At 59.0% G+C, this 20529-nt stretch overlaps 3 protein-coding genes across 8 annotated transcripts; 1 reads left to right on the top strand and 2 right to left on the bottom strand.

The window, feature by feature from the left end:
- Positions 1–13: 13 nt before the first annotated feature.
- Positions 14–2470, top strand: PTPRCAP (protein tyrosine phosphatase receptor type C associated protein). The gene is made up of 2 exons (XM_026004295.2): positions 14–365; positions 1635–2470. The coding sequence occupies exons 1-2, from the start codon at positions 363–365 to the stop codon at positions 2253–2255; spliced, it is 624 nt and encodes a 207-aa protein (XP_025860080.1). The 5' UTR covers positions 14–362; the 3' UTR covers positions 2256–2470.
- A 117-nt stretch (positions 2471–2587) lies between these two features.
- Positions 2588–8130, bottom strand: RPS6KB2 (ribosomal protein S6 kinase B2). 5 transcript variants are annotated; one of them, XM_072758505.1, is made up of 15 exons: positions 7967–8130; positions 7605–7818; positions 7390–7510; positions 7050–7118; positions 6406–6553; positions 5319–5376; positions 5116–5216; positions 4898–4988; positions 4724–4814; positions 4485–4592; positions 3872–3934; positions 3652–3729; positions 3455–3562; positions 3231–3343; positions 2588–3007 (listed from the first exon to the last, which is right to left on the bottom strand). In XM_072758505.1, exons 4-15 carry the CDS (start codon positions 7065–7067, stop codon positions 2821–2823), a joined length of 1164 nt encoding a protein of 387 aa, XP_072614606.1. In that variant the 5' UTR covers positions 7068–7118; positions 7390–7510; positions 7605–7818; positions 7967–8130; the 3' UTR covers positions 2588–2820. The 5 variants fall into 5 exon arrangements, with proteins under 5 accessions (XP_072614606.1, XP_025860078.1, XP_025860077.1 ...); XM_026004293.2 differs by having other exon boundaries at positions 7605–7645; positions 7967–8125; XM_026004292.2 differs by lacking the exon at positions 3231–3343 and having other exon boundaries at positions 7605–7645; positions 7967–8117.
- Positions 8131–9623: 1493 nt separating this feature from the next.
- CARNS1 (carnosine synthase 1) lies at positions 9624–18922 on the bottom strand. 2 transcript variants are annotated; one of them, XM_072758503.1, is made up of 10 exons: positions 18548–18674; positions 18012–18030; positions 16400–16673; positions 15490–15579; positions 14752–15239; positions 14353–14527; positions 14175–14260; positions 13185–13416; positions 12809–13083; positions 9624–11772 (listed from the first exon to the last, which is right to left on the bottom strand). In XM_072758503.1, the coding sequence occupies exons 2-10, from the start codon at positions 18012–18014 to the stop codon at positions 10546–10548; spliced, it is 2850 nt and encodes a 949-aa protein (XP_072614604.1). In that variant the 5' UTR covers positions 18015–18030; positions 18548–18674; the 3' UTR covers positions 9624–10545. The 2 variants fall into 2 exon arrangements, with proteins under 2 accessions (XP_072614604.1, XP_072614605.1); XM_072758504.1 differs by lacking the exon at positions 18012–18030 and having other exon boundaries at positions 18548–18922.
- Positions 18923–20529: the final 1607 nt, after the last annotated feature.

The following is a 20529-nucleotide window of genomic DNA, read 5'->3' as shown; positions in this document are numbered from 1 at the left end:
CTTGCTTCCCTGAATTCTGCCGGCTAGAGAAACTGAGGCCGCAGACCTGTGGACCCAGCCCAGGACTGTGTCGTGCTTTGAGCTGGTGTCCAGTCCCTCTCCCTGGAGGCCTAGCCACAGGCCCCATAGCCCTGGCCTCAATAGGTGAGAGATCTGTGACGCGCTAGTGTGGGTTAGGGTGGTCCTAAGAGGCCTGTGGCCCCTAGCAGGGGCCTATGGCAGGGAGGGTTGGGTGGGGTACTGTGGGCAGGAAGCGGAAGCGCCCAGTAACCCCTAGCTGCAGCTGAGCACGCCAGAGCTCACTTCTACTGAACACAGCCAGAGCTGGTGGCGGGCGCTCAAGCACCAAGGCCGGCGGACTGATGGTGAGCACCAAGAGCCCACTGGGTCCTGAGGTGGGGGCAACAGGTCAGAGCTAGATTGCCTGGGCCTTGGGCACTAAGGGAGGACACCCCCCCCACGTGGGGCTCCAGAAGCTGGAGCAGTCAGTCGAGGGCAGAGGTGGGAGACCCAGGGCAAGCATGGGGCAGAAGCTGGGCCTTCCTCATCTCACTTCAGAGCTGGACCTCCCTGGGACTCAAGGTGTGCCCCCAGCACCCCTCTCCAGGCCCAGCTCCCCTTCAGGAACCTCTGGCAGACCCTCTCACCTGTTCTGCTGGGGAGCTGGAACCTGGGCATGGAACTTACCTGTGTTCCTGGAGCCTGGGCAAACAGAGCCTGGGGTGAAGGGGAGGCTTGCTTGAACCTCCACACCCCTCCCCCCCCCCCCCCCCCCATCATCTCTCACCTGCCTTGTTCCAACCGCAGGCTTCCTCTGGTAGCTGCACCCGCCTCCCCCAGCCCCAGGCCCTGCAGGCTTGAGGCCCCCAGGGACCGGACTGAACGGAAATGCAGTAGCTGAGGCAGTCCCATGGGTGGGAGGAAGAGGGGTTTCAGGAACCCACGTCCTGAGACCTGGCCAAGTGGAGGGTAAACAGTTGTCTCTGAGTTGGTCCCTCCATCCAGGCCTCAGAAAGAGCCAACCCCAACGCCAGCCTCGCAGATTACCCCCCTCCCTGCACATCCCACCCTACCCCCACCCCTACCCATAGAGTCTTGACACACCAGTAATTACTGAGCAGCTACCATGTGTGCCAGGAACCTATGGTGTGTGCCAGAAATTAAGTGCTTGAGGCAAAAGGACCCCTGTCTCCTTGCTGCTTGCTCTGGTGGGGCAGATAGGGCAGTAACGAGAAGCACTTGTACGCTGTGTGAGAAGTACGAGAGAGAGGCAGGTAGAGCCCGGCTGTAGGGGTGAGAGGCAAGGCAGCGCTGCAGGTCAGATTCGGCCGCCCTGAGATGATGTGAGCCGGCAGTCATGTGGCTCTCGGGGGATGGAGCATGCTGAGCAGAGGAAACAGCCAGCGCACAGGCTGTAGGCAGGTGCAGGCTCAGACAGTGAAGGTGGGGTGGCCAGGGAGTGGGTTAGAGGCTCCATGGCTGCATCTCAAAGGACCAGGACTTTACTGACAGAGTAAAAACTTGGGCTTTTCTGCTTGATTGTCCCCATTTGGCCCATAAGGCAACCAAGGAGTGAGTCACCTGGTCTGACTGCCCCCAGCCCAGGTGACAAGCCCCTGCCTGTCTCCCCACAGGACCTGCCCTGTGCCCTTGGGCTCGGGACACTGCTGGCCCTGCCAGGGGTCCTGGGCTCAGGCAGCAGTGCCAAGGACAGTGAGAGCTCCAGCTCTGTCACTGTTGTCCTGCTGCTGCTGCTGCTACTGCTGCTGGCCACTGGCCTGGCACTGGCCTGGCGCCGCCTCAGCCGTGACTCAGGGGGCTACTACCACCCAGCCCGCCTGGGCGCCGCACTATGGGGCCGCACTCGCCGCCTCCTCTGGGCCAGCCCACCGGGCCGCTGGCTCCGGGCCCAGGCCAAGGTGGAGCTACCCGATGAGGACCCAGAACGGCAGCAGGACGAGCAGGATGTGGAAGAGGACTACCATCTGGTTGGTGGCCTGGAGGAGACAGAGTCTCAGGAAGAGGATCAGCAATGCAGAGAGGGGCCCTGCCCACAGCAGGTCCCAGAGCCAGGCGAGGAAGCACGTGACAGTAACACCGGAGGGGGCCTGGGCCTCAGTTCCCAGGGGCCAGTGGGCTCAGGGGGCAGCGCCGAGGCCCTGCTGAGTGACCTGCACGCCTTTGCTGGCAGCGCGGCCTGGGACGACAGCGCCGAAGCAGCTGGCGGCCAGGGCCTCCACGTCACAGCGCTGTAAGAGCCAGTGTGGTGTGTCACATCCCTGCCACTGTGCCTCTGCATCCCATGCTGCCCTGGACCTATTGTCACCCACACAGGGTGTCTCAGACTATTGCTCCCCTACCAGTTCTGTCCCCAAAGCTGTGTATCCTTGTCCCCATCAGGAAGCCCACCCATCCCTAGTGGCACTGAAAGGCACTGAGCCTTCTGAAATAAAACCCCTCCAGCCCTGTGGCTCTGTGGTCCGGCTTTGTGGTCTTGTAGTAACCTGCCCGTCTCTAGGCAGGGGCTCCTGCTGGCCCAACCCCACCCAATCCTACCCTCAGAAATCCAAGGGCAGAGCCAGGTGAGTGCCATGATTCAATATTTTAATTCTTCAAGGGCACAGCTCAACTAGACCAGCTGGGCAGTGAGGCCACTCCACTGACAGCCACAGCCTATAGCCCTTCATGGGCACGGTTCAGGGGCACAGCCACCCCCAACGGAGACATGCTCTCACACACACTCACTCCCGTACCCCTAGACACACCTCCAGGGTCTGGAACTGCCCTAGGGTCTGCTTGCCCTCACAGCTACCCATCCTCCTAGCGCCCAGGGCGCCCACGGCCCCTCTTAGACTTCTTGGTCCCCGAAGGGGGTCGGATGGGGAGAGGGGCAGTGCTCGATGGTGGTGGTGGCGGCGGCGGCAGGAGAGGAGGTAGAGGGGGCTCCATGGGCTCCGGTGGGCCAGAGCTGGGCCGGAATCCCTCAAAGGGTGAGAACTTCAGGGGGCTGCGGGGGAAACCGAAGCTGAGTCAGCCCCTACCAGCAGTAGGGTCAGAGGGCCGACTTCCCCACCTGCCTGGGCACAGAAGCTGTGAGGTCCCCGGTGGTATATGCGAAAAATGGAGACTAGTGCTGAGATTCAGCCCAGGCAGCCCTGGGATGGAGCAGCAGAGCCAAAGCTAGAACTAGCCTCTGGCCCAACTACATACTCCTCTCTGCCCTGTGGTACCTGACTGGGGTCCGGGGACTACTGTTGAGGCGCCTGGGGGAGCGTAGCTTGGGCTGGAATGAGAAGCCCTCCTTGATGCTGTCCAGGACAGAAGGTGCCACGTATGTGAAGCCCTGGAGGGTGTGGTGGGGCAAAAGCAGGGCCAGGGGACACTCAGTGTCCACCACTCCTTAGCCATAATCCTGCCCATGCCCCCATAACCCTCAGGCCACCCAGGACCTCACCAGGAAGGCCTGGTTGGCACTCTCACTGAGGGCCGTATCATCTGGACTGTCCACTGGTGTCTGCCGTGTGAAGTGGGTGTCAAACTGGCTTACGTCCTCCTCTGACTGCTGTGGGCAGACCAGAGTGGGGAGGAGAGGTTAGGGGGCATCCAAGACAGGCCTTCCACCTGCCCCCAGACCAAGGGACCTCCACTCACCAGACAGGGCCTGAAAGGGGGGTCTATGCGGCGAGCCAGGAGGTCATCCCAATTAATGTGCCGGAAGAAGGGGTGCCTCTGTGGGTAGAGTGCCCCCAAACATCTCATCATTTCACTCTCCCTGGCTCCTTCAGTAACTCCCTCTGCCCTAAGGCCTTACCTGCCCCCCTGGAACTTTTGGGGGCTCAGCCTTGCTCCCTCTTAGTGGTCCCAGACCCACCTGCACATCAGCAGAGTCCCCTGGGCCACCCCCGATCCGCTGGCTGGGATTCCGCTTCAGAAACTGCAGGGCGAGGGCAGAGGGTGAGGGCCTGGGGGAGAGGCACTGATTGCATGTTCCTCTGAGTTCTTAGGCTGGCTGGGGTGGGGACTGGGGTGGGGACAGGGGAGGGGTATGTGTGCAGTGGTGGGGACAAGGCCTTTAGAGCGTGGTCTCCACCTATGACAACCTTAGGACTTCCAAGATTTGGTCTAGTGGGCCCTTTCCATGAAGCCTTTGCAACAGCACCCCATCCAGGCCACTGCAGTGGGATCCAATCTCCAAACCTAGCCTCCCACTTTTACCCCCAATGAATGCCTTCTCAATGGGAGAGCAGCTAGCTCATCGTGAATGTTTTGCTGATTAGGACTTAGACTAGGGATGTGTGCAGGGTCAGCAGCTGGTCTCCCAGGGTTAAGGTCCAAGCTCAGCATCTTGGACCTCAAAGCCAGTGTTCCTTCATACTAAAGGCAAACTGCACAGGCAGGGGTGTCCCACTGCCCAGAGAAACTCAGGATTCCAAGGAGGACCTAGAAGACATTGGGGGCTGGACCGGGGGCAGGGGGAAGCCCACCTTTTTGACAAGGTCCCGGGCATCCGGGGTGAGGTAGGGGGGCAGCGTCAGTTTCCCTTTGATGATCTTGTCCATGGTTTTCTTCCGGTTCTCTGCGGTGAAGGGTGGCTGGAGAAGGCAGAGGAGGAAAGACTTGTGAGCCTCCCCCAAGGCCCTGGTCCTGGTCCTGCTCCCAGATGGGGACCCCCCCCTCTCAGCCCCCGCCCTGCCTACCCCCCCACCCAGGAGGCTGGACTTGCCGATCCAGTGAGCATGTCATACATCAGGGCCCCCAGGCTCCACCAGTCCACAGCCCGGTTGTGGCCACTGCGTACCAGAATCTCAGGGGCCCTGGGAGCCAGGTGAAACCATCAGTTGGGTCGGGCCCTTCCTGTCATCCTCCCGACCCCCGGTCCCACCTAGCTGCTGCTTACATGTATTCAATGGTGCCACAGAAAGTATGGGTGACAGCGCCCTCATGGATCGACTCTTTGCAGAGTCCAAAGTCTGTCAGTTTGATGTGGCCTGAGAAAGATGTTGGAGGGAGTGATCAGGGCCCTGGCCCACAGCATCATGCTCCTCAGCCCTCCCTGCAGATCCCGAACCAGCGTATGTAGCTGCACAAGGTGGGGGTGCGTGCACACATGCGCACCCTGACTGTTGAGCATGATGTTCTCAGGTTTGAGGTCCCGGTAGATTATGCCTTGGGAGTGGAGATGTCCCAGGGCCAGGGTGATCTCTGCCAGGTAGAAACTGCAGACACAGGATAGGGTGAAGGCAAGGGTAGGGGTGGGGCTGGGCTCTGGGGGAGGGGATCCCTGGAGCCCTTCCGGAGAGGCAGGAAGTAACACCTACCAGGCTGTGTCTTCCAGGAAGATGCCCTCTCGCTCCAGATGCGTGAAAAGCTCACCGCCTATGACACAAACACGTCAGCAGCTGTGTGCTGGGAACCAGCGCCTCTGCTCTCCGAATCTTGGTTTCTTCTTGGGGAGAGTGGGACTCAAAATTCCGGCCCTACCTGCCTCACAGAGCTGCCGTGGGGATTCAATTCAATTCAGCAAACATCTACCGACGCCTACTCGGTATCTGGCCCTGTGCTGGGTGAAGCTGGGGACACAGATGAAGAGACCCAGCCACTGCCCTCAGGATGCTCAGTCTAATGGGGAGACAGACATGCACAGAAGTGCTCTAATATGCCAGACTGAGGCAATAGCTCCAAGAGCTTAACACAAAAAATCTCAGAGGAGGCAAAATTAATCCCAACGTGAGGGGACACAGTCCGCGGTAACAGAATCGAGGGGGTGCTGAGATGGGACCTGGGGACTGGGGCTCACAGGGTTCATCTGTGCAGATTAAGACCTGGTGGGAAGCAGGCCCCAACCATTTCACAGCCAACAGGGGGCACCAGGCCAAGGAGGCCAGGCTTCATCTGGGCCATTACAAAGAGCCCTGTAATTGTGAGTAGGAACGTTGGGCACAATTCCGTGGTGAGATAATGACCCTGAGAGTTCATGGAAGAAGGTGAGCTGCAGGCCTCAGGTCCAGTTAGGAAACAATCGTGACCCATGCCCTCCCTTCACAAGAGTGGAGAGGATGGAGGACACTGCTAAGAATGAACCACCAGATCTGGGACCCAACTGGACACAGGGCACACAGGAGTGAGAAACAGGCCATGAAGGGGCAGTGGAAATGGACAAAACAAGCCACTGTACAAACTCCCAACTGTTCCCATCCACCCCCAATATAGGTGAGGGACACAATAGGTGCTCGACAGACGTTTGCTGAATGAACGAACGAACGAACGAATGGATGCATGGATGGATGGGTGTGGGGGCCCCCTAGCCATTCTACACACCACATCTCTCCGGGCTTCCCCCAGAGCTCCCAGTGCTTCCTGGCTGGTTCCCTGGCCCTGCTTCCCTGGCTGGGCCCCCACTCATACCACTGAGGCACTCGAGGATGAGGTAGAGTTTGCCACCAGTCTGGAAGGCATAGGCCAGTTCCACAATGAAGGGGTGCTTCACTGACTCTAGAATGTTCCGTTCAGCCCGCGTGTGTGCTGTGTCCTTGGCGTTGCGCACAATTTTGGCCTGAAGAGGCGGGGATCAATCAGAAGGTGGGCACCTCAGGCTCTTTTAGTCCCTCCAGCCATTACCCTTCTGCTACCCTTTATCACTCCATTATATTTCTCCATAATTCCACTATCAGTGGTTGTTCTTCTCAAGGACTGATTTATCCTCTAGAGGTACCTCTCTACTTTGGCACTAATGACATTTCGGGCAGATAAGTCTTTGTTGTGGGTGCTGTTTTATACATTGTAGCATGTTTAGCAGCATCCCTGGCCTTGACCCACTGGATGCCAGTAGCATCCCTATTTAGTTGTGACTCAAAAATATAGACGCATAATTGCCCACAGTTGAGAATTACTGCAAAACAATATAACCATCGTTGACAATAAACCAGCCAATGCCCAAGACAGGGACCATCTCCTCCATCATGTTCACTATTGTCTTCCGGAAGCCTGGAGTAGTGCATGGAGAATGGCAGCCACCAAGCAAGGATTTGTTGGCTGAACAAATGACTCACCTTTCTCAGGACTTTCATGGCATATATCTTGCCCAAGTTGGTGCCCTGCACCTTTCGGACTTGGAACACCTGTGGGGCAGGGGAGACAGGATCAACCTCCCTCTCCACATCCTACCCTCACAAAGCTCCACCCTGAAGCTCTGACCTTGAGACCAAGAGGCCTAGGCCCACCCAAGGGTGGGGCAGTAAAGATGCCAAGTCTGATTCTGAGATGATTTGCCTTCCCCTCCTTTACAGCGTTCTATGAAGGCTCTGCTGATTTATAAGTCTAATTTGCTTTGAGACCCTTTGCTGCTGCAAGGCTGAGGCAGGGAGACCAGTGAGGAAGGAGGGCCAGTACCTTGCCATAGCCCCCCTTGCCCAGCACACGCAGCAGCTCAAAGCAGTGGGGCCCGATGCGTTCAGGGCCCAGGTTCACACTGGTCTCAGTCAGCTCCACCTCCTCACAGTGTCCCACAGGCCTATTGATACAAGAAGTTAATGGGGGCCAGGCTCCAGTACTCGTGTCTCCCTCCCCAGCCCATTCCCTCCTCCCCCAACACAACCCTCACTCACTCCGGGCCAGCCGCCCTCGACTCGGCAAGGGGACACACGTCCTGTGAGAAACCGAGGGGTAAGAGCCAAGGAAGGCACGGGATCCCTCCCCCTCGAGCTGGACTACTTGGCCCAGGAGAGGACGGGGTCAGGAATGGGAGCTGGCGGGCGATGGGCCAGCACTGGGAAGAAGAGGCCGAGGGCAGGAAGGGAGGACCAGGGTAAGCGCGGGGGCCTGGAAGACAGGTCGGGGGAAGTCGGGAGGGACCAGAGCTTAATCCGGGCTGGGCTCTGAGACGCTCTGGGGGCAAGCCAGGGCGATTCCACCGTCTGGGGAATGGGATCGGCTCCGGGATCGAGCCGCGCCCGGGAGGCCCACTCACCGAGGGGCTGAACTCTGGCTCGCCCTCGCTGCCTTCCTCCGTCTCCAAGTCCAGGTCAAACACGGCCGCCATAGCGGCGCCGGCCCGGCGGGCCCTTTGCGGTGCTTGGCCGCGCTCAGACTGACAGCCCGGGGGGCGGGGCGGGGGAAGCCGTACGCTATCACTCTGCGACCGCGGCCGCGCGCGCCAATGACGCAAGAGGCTTTCCCTCTCCTTCCAGCAGGCCGCTTAGTCTGGCCGGGAGAAAAAAATGGCGTCCGGCGCAAGGCCTCTCGGGAACTGTAGTTCCGGCTTAACGCTCTAATGCAGAACCCTCGGTCTTCGCAGCATTGCTTCCCGGGGGCGGCGCCGAACAAGGGCGGCCTGGAAAGCGCTTATCTTGGTTGTAGGGAGAGTTTGAGTTTGGATGGGGCAGAAGTACATGCAGGTATGGGTGTAATTTTATTTTTTTTTTTTTAAGATTTTATTTAGGGGATCCCTGGGTGGCTCAGCAATTTAGCGCCTGCCTTTGGCCCAGGGCGCGATCCTGGAATCCCGGGGTCGAGTCCCACGTCGGGCTCCCGGCATGGAGCCTGCTTCTCCCTCTGCCCGTGTCTCTGCCTCTGTGTGTGTGTGTGTGTGTGTGTGTGTCTATCATAAATCATTTATTGATTTATTGATTTATTCATGACAGACAGAGAGAGAGAGAGGCAGAGACACGGGCAGAGGGGGAAGCAGGCTCTATCCAGGGAGCCCGACATGGTAATCGAACCCGGGTCCCCAGGATCACACCCAAGGCTGAAGGCGGCGCTAAACCACTGAGTCACCAGGGCTGCCCAAGTATGGGTGCAAATTTAATTCGCATCCTTGTTCAAGCCGTGTGCTGGCTGGGTGGTTGGGTGCTGGCTGGGTGGCAAAAGGCAGGTCGCATCTCTGTTCCCCGTGAAAGAGAGGCGGCTGCATCACAGTCTCCCTAACGTGACACCTGTTTCAATGATTCTCCAAGTCAGAGCATTTACCGGGTGATTGCTCCACGCTTATGTCATGGTTGGACTTTTTTACCTGGTTCTTGCCAGAAAGGTGTTGGGTCTCATCGATCCACCCGTAAATACGGGTTTGTGCTGGAGTTTGCTCCATAGCCAATTTAAGTACTTTCAGTAATTTTGCTGCTTGGTACAGAATAGACACTTAATAAAACTTCATTAAAGTAATGAATGTATGAATGAATACACCAAACCTCTTCTGTGACTCTCGATTTGGGCATGAATTCTTGTTGAATGGGGCTCTATAGGGGTGAGTTTGGGCACACTAGGTCTTGGATGAGTTCTGATGTTGGAGGCTGTCCAAATGTGCATTCTAGTTGGATGGGGAGGCTAAAAATGAACTCAGATGGGGGCAGAACTCAGGAGTCTCCAGGCTGGAGGAGAGTTATTTGGTTGGATGTGGCCCTCTGTTGTAATTCCACCCTCCAGAGACCCTGAGGTTCAGGTCCCATTGTGGGTGACCATGGCAGGCCTCTGCTCACAGTCAACACAGAGGCCTGGTCAGTATGGCATTTTATTCTTAGCTCCAGATGCTATAGGTATCTCCTAACCACCTCTCCCTCTTCCCTTCCCCAACTCCCATCTAGCTGAGCCTGAAAGGTGTTGTCTAAGTCACAAGAACCAGATGCTAGACCTTTAATTATTTCATAAGCCTTTATTTGGAGAGGCATGCTTGCGGAGCTAGCCACAGCTCCTGTGCTGCACAGAGGCAGTTACTGAAGCAGTCTCCCCTGAACTAGGGAGTGTAGACTCTCCTCTGCCAAGGCTAGTTAGTTATGCCAGAGGTCAAAGCACCAAAGCTTGATGGAGAAGGTGTGTGCTTCACTCATCTGAAGGCCACATATGAATGAGGGCAGGGAGGTGAGTGGGGTTTAAAAGGTGAGTGGGCACTTAAGACTTAGTAAAAATGGAAACCTGGACCTTGTGTCTTGTCCCTTGACCGTCCAGCTACTGTGATATGACCCCAAGGCAGGGGTTGTTCCTCTCTGAGCCTGTTTCCTCATCTGCAGACTGGGGTAATAGTGTCCGCCTGGGGAGGAAATAGTTCCTGCTGACCCCAGGTTACCTGCTTCTACTGCTCAGGCCAACTAAGGCAGGCAGAGCACTGCCAAAAGCTGTCAGCGGGCTTTAGAAATATACCAGAATTTGCTAAATGAGGGGTGAGGGTAAGAGGACAGGGCGTTTAGTCTCAGGCTTTTGTGGGATTTGGCCAAGGCCAGGGGCCACCCAGCATCTCTCTTCCTGTAGGCTGCAGGAAGAGAGACAGACCTGGAGGGATGACAAAGATGGGCTAAGTTTGGGCTCACTCCCACCAACCTGGAGGTGTATGCATGTATGCAGCTGTTGTTGCTTCTCCATGGCTAGAGTCTTGGGGCAGGACTGGGATCTTTGGGCTGGATAGAGATCAAGAGAGGCCAGTGGCCCCCCAGATGCTTTCTTTAGTGGCCCTCAAGCCCAGGAGGCCTTAATGTAAAATGGCCCTGCCACTCTGGAACAGACCTGAGGCCATGGAGTGAGCCAGGCCAAGGTTGGGGCAGGGCTACAAGAAAAGAGGCACTATTTGAAGTGGGACAGGAAGTAGGCAACAGGGTAGTGGGGCCCATCGATACCCAGACCCTGGCAGAGGCCCAGCAGGCGGAGACGAGCCTCAGCCAGGCTGGACCCAGTGCAGGCCACACTGCAGTAGGGCTCCTCATATTCACCTGGCACCAGGACCTCCTCCAGCAAATTGAAGCGCACTAGGCCCTGGTCATGAAGAGCCTGTAGGCTCTCACGGCTGGCGGTAGAACTCAGCACCTGCAGGTGCTGGGACATTAGGCACATGACACCCACCAGGTGGCCACGGGCACGTGGGTGCATAGGCAACGCAGGCCGCAGGCCGCAGGCCACCATAGCTGCAGCCAGCAGTAGGTCCACACCATAGAGCTCCAGGATCCAGTCTCTCAGGTAGAAGCCACCCATGCGGGGGTTGATCTCAATGAGTTTCGGCCCCGCCACAGTCAGCTTGAGCTCCACATTGAAGACCCCATCTAGCAGCCCACAGCCCAGGCAACAGCGGAAGGCTGCCTGTACCAGCTGTGCCTCCTGCTCTGCTGCCAGCCCCGTGGGCATGCAGGCTGCCGTCTCAGTGAAGCCAGGCAGCCTTGTGGGGCCATTGTCGGAGACGAAGGCAGCCAACAGTCGCCCACCAAACAACACCAGGTCCACATCATGCTCAGTGCCCTCAACGAACTCCATCAGCAGCATGGCATTGCCCCAGCCCAGCCCAATGCCAGGGTGGTCAGCTTCACCCTGCAGGTCGCGAGAGATCCGGGAAAAATGTTCATGGCACTGCGGTGCATCCTCCACCAGCCGCACACCCACTGCACCTGCCCCAAATTCCAGCTTCATGACACCTGGCAGGGGCACCTGATGGACGGCCTTCTCCACATCAGCTTCACTCTCCAGCGGGCAACAGGGCACAGCGTGGAGGGAGGGCGCAGGCCAGGGTGGGCCATGGCAGCGCAACAGGTGCAGCTGGGTGCAACTCTTCTGCTTGGCCAAGCGCATGGCAGCCGGTGGGCTGCAGGGCAGACCCAGCTCCTGGCAGAGCAAGGCCGTGAGCACAAGGCAGTCATCCCAGTAGGAGAAGCAGCCATCTAACTGCAGGCCACGTGCCCGCACCAGTTCTGCCAGCAACCTTGCGTTCTCTTCATCCCTCCGGTGCTCCGTCACATCAAAGTGGATGAAAGTGTGCACCAGCTGGGATGCAAAGTGGTTGGGGTCTGACTCCACCAGGTGCAACTGCAGAAACCACCAGAGGACAGCATACCCAGGTCAGCCTGTGCTGGATGCTGGGGAGATTGGATGGGGCCTAGAACATGGTTTTGGCCCTCAGGAGAGACAGATCTACCAGTTCTAGGTGTTCGAAACATATTTGTTGATGATTGACTAAATGGAGGGTACAGAGCTGACACACCTAACCCAGCCTGGAGGGGAGGGAAGGCAGCCTCAAGGGGCAATGCTTAGGCTGGGAGCTGAGTAAGTCTCAGCCAGAGGAAAGACAGCGGCAGAGGGAAAGAGTGTGATCTGGGTTGGAAGGGCTGGTGGGCTCATTCTTACTCTAACCAGAGGTTGTAGGGAAACTACCAGGGATGGGGTTTGACACAGTTGGTCTGGTGTCTTTGGGCATCATGCTCTTGGTCGTCATACACCTAGGAGTTCTGACCCTGGAGGTGCCCACAGAGCAATCTAGTGGGGCTCTGTGCCCCAAATCTCACTGGCCGCTGGGTGAACACTGACAACCAAGCAGCTGGTACCCAGGGCAGAGGCTGCTCCTGAAGAGACAGGGGAGGGCAGCAGTCAGCCCTATTATACTTTGGCAGCATGAGGAGTCCCAGTTCCAAGTGGAGAACACAATGTGCAAAACAGAGAGTGAAGAGGCATAGGAATGGCTGGAGGGGGGGATTCCCAAGAGGGGGCTGTACTGTGGAAGAGGGGAGAGGAGGCCATTGTGGTAGATTAGGGCCTTCCCGGTGGGCTTATTTCACCTGGCTGGGATGGAATTCTGGCAGAAAGCAAAAAAAGAGCTTACAGTTCTAACAGGGGCTGGGCGGCGGCCCCACCCCTCCTCCTGGACTCCAGAGCCCTCAGCGGGCACACCCAGCGCAGGCTCCGCCCCCAGCGGTGCTGGCCCCGCCCCAAGCCCTCGCCCTGGGCGCGGCCTCCAACACTCAGGCGGGGACTTCGGGCTCGGCCCCGCGCCCCGCGCCCCGCCCCGCGCCCCGCCCCGCGCCCCGCGCCCCGCGCCCCGCGCCCCGCCCCGCCCCGCCCCGCCCACCTTGAGCCCGTAGTCTCGCGCTGCCTCCCACACGAACTTCTTGCTGACGCCGCCCGCGCCGATTAGCAGCAGCTGCTTGCCCTCCATGAGGTAGCGCGCCGAGCTCCGCAGCATGGTCTCCACGATCGGCGCGGCCGCCGCCGCCTCCGCCGCAGCCGACCGCGCGGCCCATAGCCCCTCGAGCGCGCCGCATGCCTCCAGACACAGGCAGCCGTTCAGCTCCAGGGCCACGGGGGTCAGCGTGCGGCCTGCCACCGTCAGCGCGAAGTCCACGCCTGGGCCGGCGGGAGGCGGGGGGCGCGGGCTCAGCGCGGCTGCCCTCCGGCCTCCTCCGCCCCCACTGCCCCCCGGCCCGGCCCGGGTCGTCCGCGCTCACCGAGGAAGTCGGTGCGGGCCCGGCGCCCGCCGCGCTGCTCAGAGCTCAGGCCGGCCTCCAGGGCCAGCACGGCGGCCAGCGCGGCCTCGGCCGCTGCCTTGACGCGCTGCCGCACGACCGCCACCTGCGCTGTCTCACCCAGGCCGCACCAGGCCAGTGCCACCTCCAGCGTCTGTGGCAAGGAGCTCTGGTGCCGCAGAGGCCGGTCCTCACGGCCCACGCTGCACACCACCTGAGCAGGATCTGGCTGAGGGTGTTGGCCCAGGAGGAGCCTTCCCCGGACTAACACCCCCCCCAACACCACCACCCCCGCCCCTGCACACCTACCCTTGTGCCGAGATCCAGGTCGGACCTCTCGTGGGACATTCAAGCAGCTCAGTCCTCCACTGTGACTTACACTGCACAAACCACTTCCCCTGCCACTGCCCACCTGGTCCTTTAGACCCTGAGGGGATTCTATGCAGGCTTCCAGGCCCAGCTGGGGTCTCTGCTCCCTGAAGGCTCCAAGCATGCTTGCTTCTAGCTCCTGCGGGGGGGGGGGGGGGGGGTGCTCTGCCACCCTGGTGTGGCCCACCCTAGACCTCCATGAGGGCAGGATTGAGAGACTCTCTCAGGTTGCCTCAGAGCTGTGTTCCCAGGAGGGTCCTCAAGCTGCCTTGGATTCCCCAGCTTGGAGGCCCCTCCTAAAGGACTCCAGACACTGGAAGTTCAGGGACCCTGTGTCAGCCTCTTCTGTGGGCAAGAGCTCCCTGGAAAGAGGATTCAGCCCTGGGCCCTGGTACCCAGTGTGGAGTACCAGGCAGAGCTCCTGAGGCAGGAAGGGTGCAGGAAGGGTGGAGAGGGAGGGAAACCAAGCGTCAGACCCAGGAGTCCTCGTAGGGGACCAAGATTTTCCCCAAATATTATGTCTTCTGTCTGCCCTGAGACCCTCAGCAGCTCAGGGCTGGGGTATGGCAGCAGGGTGAGGAGCTAAACCCAAACCACGCTCACCTTGCTCAGCAGGGGCTTGTCACCCTGTGTGCGACATACCACAGCACAGATCCGCACAGCCAGCCCGGGGCCAGGTGGGGGACTGCCTGGGGAAGAACAGTGAGGCCTGAGCCCAGCAGAGGGCAGTCAGGAGGCTGAGCCAAGCTCCTCGCTCCTGGCTGGCCCTGGTGGCTCTCACCTGGGAAGGGCAGCCGGGCAGGTGGGCACACAGCCTCCACCAGGACACTCTCTTCCTCTTCCAGTTTCTCTAGCAGCGCCAGCACGGTGTCGACCACTGTCCCCAGCTCTACTCGTGGGTACAGATGCAGTGCCTGCTGCCCCCGCCAGCGCCAGCCACTGAGCTTCACAGCCACCTGCAACAGAGAGGGGGAGGGAGCCTCCTTACCACCCCATGTACCCATGGGGTACCATAAGATCCAATGTGTAAACTGAGGTAAGAAGGGAGGGGATTGCCACGGAGAGATACTCCAGCAGTAGGGCCCAAAGTTGGGGACAACTTCCCAGCAGGACTAGGTAACCATCCATGGGTCCCATCCTGCTTGCATCCGCACAGACCTCGCAGGCAGGAGCCTGTTACCTGCAGGGCATCCCCCAGGGCCTCAGAGTGCAGAAAGGCCCCAACTTCCTCCTTCACCAGCGTCTCCTGGCCCTCTTTGCCGCTCAGCTCCACCAGCCGTAGTCCTGGGCTGGCATCCCCTCCCCGCAGCAGTGCTGGTGGCTTATAGGTGAAAGCCAGGGTAGCTGGCACAGCCACACTACCCTGCTGAGCCAGCAGTCTCCTTGTCAGCAGCCTGTCCTCCAAGAGCCTCGCCAGCTCAGCCGAGGCTCCTGTGGGGCAGGTCAGGTCACGGGCAAGTTCAGCTGCCTCTCGACCCCTGCCAGGTCCCGGCCCCAGGCCCGCCAGAAAGTAGGTGGCTCGGCGTGGGGGGACAAAGTCATCCAAGAATGTCAGGCCCCCTGGATGGAAGCTCACAGCCTTAGAGACCAGCAGGATCGCCTCGCCCGGCTGTCCAGGTGCTGGCACCTTCGTCAGCCAAGCAGGGGACAGGCAAAGGAGCATGTTTCCTGTGGGCAAGAGGGAGGAGGGTTGCTGGCCAGGGAAGGCTTAATGCCCCCATGTCCTCCACCTTCAGACCAGGCCCCTGGGTAGTAGGGGGCAGTTGCTCCCAGAACCCACCCCCGCTCAGAGCATGGCAGCTGGCCCAGTGGAATGCAGGCAGTTGCCAGGGTCAGTGGGTATTTTGGGATGTGGCCGGGCCAGGGCAGGGCTGCCCTTTCTGTAGGAGCGGGTGGGGGAACCTGGGCACATACTCACCCGGGCTCTGGACCCCACCCTCCAGCAGCACAGACAGAAAGGTACTGGGGGAGCCCAGAATGCATAAGGTCACCTCCGCACCAGGGTAGCCTGCAGTGGGGTGGGGAGAACATTGCCAAGCTCAACAGGGGCTCCCCCTGCTATCTTTCTACCTCCCCTTCTCTGCCACATAGCCCCTCCCTCTGGGGCTCCCAGGTCCTTCCCAATGTGGGATGACAAGGGTAGAGAGGACAGAGAAGACGCTGGAAAGGGAAAGGAAAGCTGCTTGCCCATCCCGCCTCGTGAGGCTGGTTCCCTCCTCTCTGCAGCTAGCCTGGAACATACTAGAGCCTGGCTGACTGGAGACCTGGGTTCTAGCCTGGGCTCTGACACTGAACTTTCTCTGTGACCTGTGGCCCCCGTGCAGTGCAGGAGTGGGGGGCGGGGTGGGGAGTCCCTGTGCCTTATTTTCCCAGTCTGTGATGTTCATATATTCTAGCTGTGAACCCTCTGTCTACACAAAACCTTTGTGGCCACCTAATATATAAAACAGATATAAAAATAAATAAATAGAATAAAACAGATAAAGCAGGGGAGGAGTTCTGGGTCCCAACTGTTAGCTGCTTCCACAGCAGCCCCCAAGACAGTTCTATAGAAGCTAAGGCTCTGAAGAACATGGCTTACAAATCCCATGGCTGGGTCTCCTGGGGACAGGAGGGAAGCCTTGATCTCTGACTACTGGTGCCAGGTGCCCTTTGAAACAATGCTTGCCTGCCCGAGGTTGACTGGCCTTGCCTCCCTGGCTTCAGATCCAGCCAGAGCCTGGGGGAAGGGGCTGACCTTGACAGGGATGGGAGGCGGGATGGGCAGAGGGCGCCTCTCTCCCTCCCCCTACAGAGAGCCCCACCTCCTCCACGGAGCCCTTGGGCACCTGTACGGGGCACATGGCTGCGGTCCTGGGTCTCCGGAAGGCCAGCTTGCTGCAGACAGCTCTGCAGGAGGCTGTAGTAGTAGACGGTCCAGGCCCGGGCCTCCGCCCCCTCAAGGGAGCCTTTGCAGTCCAGGCCTACATCGTGGCGCCAGGTGCCAGGGAAGCAACCGAGGGGTGGCAGGCCAGAGCCTCCTCCCCATGGGCCCTCCTCTTCCTCCAGGTCCTTGGACCCCAGGGGGCAGTCCCACTCGGGACCCAGTGCATCCAGGGAGAGCTGAGATGGGCAGAAGCGGTAGGTCTTGGGCAGAGTGGTCAAAGGGCACATTAAATCACCCAAGGGTATAAGCCCCTCTACATCCCTAACCTTGGGTTATGTTCAGGGAAGACGCTATCCTAGGAGCCAGTAGAGGATGGAGTTGGATTAGGGGATAAAGGCCAGTCACCAAGAACATGTAGGTAGGGGTGCTTTGTAAACCATAGGTGCCATGCTCCAGGGGATGGGGGTAGAAAGTGACATGCTGCTGGCTGGACCACTCTCCCCCATCCCTTGCCAAGGCCTGCCCTAGCTTGGTTTCCAGGATCAGAGGTTTTGGGTTTTGGTCTGTTTTGTTCATGGAAGCAACCCTGGCACCTAAAACAGTGTCTGGCATGTCATAGCTGCTCAATAAATGTTCATTAAGAACAGATGAATGAATGAACCAAGCAATCACTCTTGAGCTGCTCATTTCTCTGGCCTTGGTAACCTATCTACCACCATCATGGAGCTCTGCTGAGACCTATGTGTAGATGAATCTGTTCTGCTGCCAGCCAAGTAGACCTTGAGGACCTACTATGTGCTTGGCCCGGTGCTGGGTATTGGTAGGGAAAGAGCCGGTGCCCTTTTTTCAGATGTTCTGAGTCATGGAAATGCTTTCTTTGGATGAAATTTTACACCCCTGCCCCTCTCTGAGGCTGGCTGATGTCCACATGAGGCTGGCTGCTCAGAGACTCAGTGTGAACACAGGTGGGGCAGAGGTGAGCCTGTTCTCCAGGGGACAGGCTAGGCTACCTTGGGTAAGTTAGGAGGTTTCTTTGGGTCTTGTGGGGGCCTGGCACCACCCCAGGAGGCTGGTGAGGCTTAGGCTTCATTCCTGGGGAGACAGTGTGCTGTAGCGAGGAGGGCAGTTCTGCGCCTGAGACCTGGGCTCAAATCCAGACTAACCAGTTCCAAATTCGGAGCCTTGTGCCTTCTCTTAGAAGGTATTCCAAAAAGAAGGTATGTTTCCCAAGAGCCCAGACTACACATTCATTGCTATGTCCCCAAACCTAGAATGGTGTCAGATGCATAGTAGGAGCTCAATAAATGTTGCAGAATGAATGAATGCCAAATGCAACCAACAGTGCTGTTCTCCAGGGCCGATGGACAGATGAAGCGTCTGGCACACAGTAGCTAGCTGTCCCTTGGTACAGTGAGTGGGGAGCCAACCGAGTGCGTGCAGCTGATCACAGGTCTGAGCTGTCTGCACAGGGGAGCCCCCAGAGTGGGGTTTTGGGGGGCCAAACACTGCCCTCTGGGCTCTCCCTCTGGCCAGGGGCTTGGGCTTTTGGGGGGGAAGGGGCAGAAAAGACTCACCATCTTACAGGTGGAGTGGCTGAGAGATTGATGGCAGAGATAGAGGGAGAGAGACAAAGGAGGAAGTCAGGGCAGCTGGGCCTGTACCCCACCTCTCCACCCCAGCCCCTAAGACTCTGGGGTGGAGAGGTGGCCCCCAGGGCGCCGGTGTCCTGTCCCTGACAGATGTCCAAGACTGCCCCACCCCCACTCCAAGGAGGCAGTGAGATTTCTGCCGGGACCCTAGGGGTCCTGACCCTGCAAACCCGGCTGCCCAGAGCTTGCGCCAGGCAGCGCTGGACGGGTCCCAGCACCCCGCCCTTCCAGCCGGGGGCGCGCTGGATCCCTGAGGCCCCCACTCCCGCAGCCCCCCTGCCTGGCTCTCCCAGGCAAACCCGGCTGCCCAGAGCTCAGGCATCGCGGCTTGCGCCAGGCAGCGCTGGACGCGTCCCAGCACCCCGCCCTTCCAGCCGGGGGCGCGCTGGATCCCTGAGGCCCCCATTCCCGCAGCCCCCCTGCCTGGCTCTCCCCCGGGGAGCAGGCAGGAGCCCGGGTACCTGGAGGGCGGCAGCGGCTCGGCGGGGCAGGCGGGCAGGCGTGGAGCAGAGCGACGGCGGCTCAGTGGCAGCGGTGGCAGCGGTGGCAGCGGTGGCGGCGGCACAGCGGGGCGCGGGTGGCTCCGCTTTATATAGAAGCGACCGGGGCATGCCCAGTGCGGGGCGGGGGCGGCGCGGGGCCCCAGCCAGCAACCCCCCTCCGGCTGCCGGGTCGCTCCCGTCCAGCCGCCTGCCGCCCAGTCCGCCTCCTGGGCTCCAGGATGGGTCCAGGGACTGAGGGCAGGAAGACTCCGGGGAGCAGAGGGTCACGACGCTGGGCTGTGGTGAGGAAAAGACAGAGCCCAGACAGGGAAAGAGAAACACAGAGAGACACAGAGCAGAGGAGGAAGAGAGACAGAGAGGCAGAGACGGAGTGAGAGCAAGTCCAGAATGGAAGAGGGATGGAGGGGAGAGAGGGGAGGGGAGCGGGGCAGGGCTGTCCTTGGCCTTTGGGGGTGGGGTGGCCAGGAGAGCAGTGGAGGTACACAGTCTGGAGTCCTGCGCTTGGATGGAGTCCTGAGCTCCCTAGCATACCCAACCTGTGGGAGTCAGTCTCAGCCATGAGCAAGCACTCTGCCCTATGGCAGACTCTCCCAGAAAGGCCAGGTTGGGCAGGGGTCAGGACACCCATGGGGTTCCTGCCTCACCACTCCTGGGCCCCCACCACCACCTGAGTGGGAACCAATTGGTAAGAAGACCCCATAAGGGCAATCCCAGTTTCCTGGGATACCCCCTGCCCTGCAAGGGGCCAAGAAGGAAGAGGGTGCCCAAGCTGTGGAGTTCTGGTGGATCTGCGCCCAGGAAAGGGAGTATGTATGGGATCTCCCTTGCCCATCAACACTTGAGTCTGCTGGATACCAGTAGTTACACCCAGTCTCCCAAGACACACAACCTTACACTCAGGTGTGCTCACTCCAGCACCCACAGAAAAACACCGCCAAGAGACCTGGCTCTCGGCCACAAATTCAGAGACTCACACCCTTTCCTCGAGTGTCACAGTAGGTGGGTGTCGATCTTACCTCCAGCCATAGGACCTGGGCACCTTCCCTTTCTGATCTGAATCTCACTTTCCTCCTGCCTAAAATAAGGCTAGTTTCCATCTCACAGGGCTGTGGGGAGGATAAGCACAGGGTCCTGCATGCACCCACCACACGTAGGTTGTTGTTACAATTCCACCACCTTACAGCCTCAAACCCACACTTTCTCCCTGCCTGTCTCAGAGCCAGAGACTCCCTGGGTGTCCTTGAGAGCCTCCTGGGCTGGGGGAGAGAACTGAGGGGCCCATGGCACTTGCGGGAGCAGCTTTGGGTATACAGAGAACCCACTTCTGTTTACCACTGAAGGCACTCAGAGGGGAGTAATGATTCATCCAGAGTCTGCCCAGCTCAGCCCACATTCCCCGCACAGCTTCCCAGGGCTGGCTGCTCTGTGCCCTCTCTGGAATTAGGTGTGGCCACTTGAGAAGTCCGTTCTCCTGCTGTATGGGTAGACTGAGCTCCGCTGCGATCCCACTGGTGGGAGCAGGGATGAGGCACGGATGTTATCAAGAAACAAGAGCTTTGGCACCTAACAAGAGTTAAAAGCTGAAATGCAACTGAGTAAATTTTAAATATTTTATTGGCTTTAGTCAACGATTCATATATTGGACAGCATCCTATCTAGCAAATAAGAAAGGAGCTGCGAGGAGCTGTGCAGAATGAAAGATTTCTAAGCAGAAGGGAGCAAGGACAAGGAGGTTGTACTGGGCAAAAAGTGAGTTGGATTTTGCAAGGTTGCTTTCCTTTAGGGGATGGCAGAGATCTATCAGACAACCTAACTAGTGCTGATAGGTGATTCCTGATCCTAGTTTAAGATTGCATTTCTGGGGGCGCCTGGGTGGCTCAGTCCAACTCTGTTTTGTTTTTTAGTTTTTTTTAAATATTTTATTTATTTATTTGAGAGAG

This window comes from Vulpes vulpes, chromosome 5, assembly GCF_048418805.1.
Source record: "Vulpes vulpes isolate BD-2025 chromosome 5, VulVul3, whole genome shotgun sequence".
Taxonomy (NCBI): domain Eukaryota; kingdom Metazoa; phylum Chordata; class Mammalia; order Carnivora; family Canidae; genus Vulpes; species Vulpes vulpes.
This window is presented reverse-complemented; position numbering and strand designations above follow the sequence as displayed.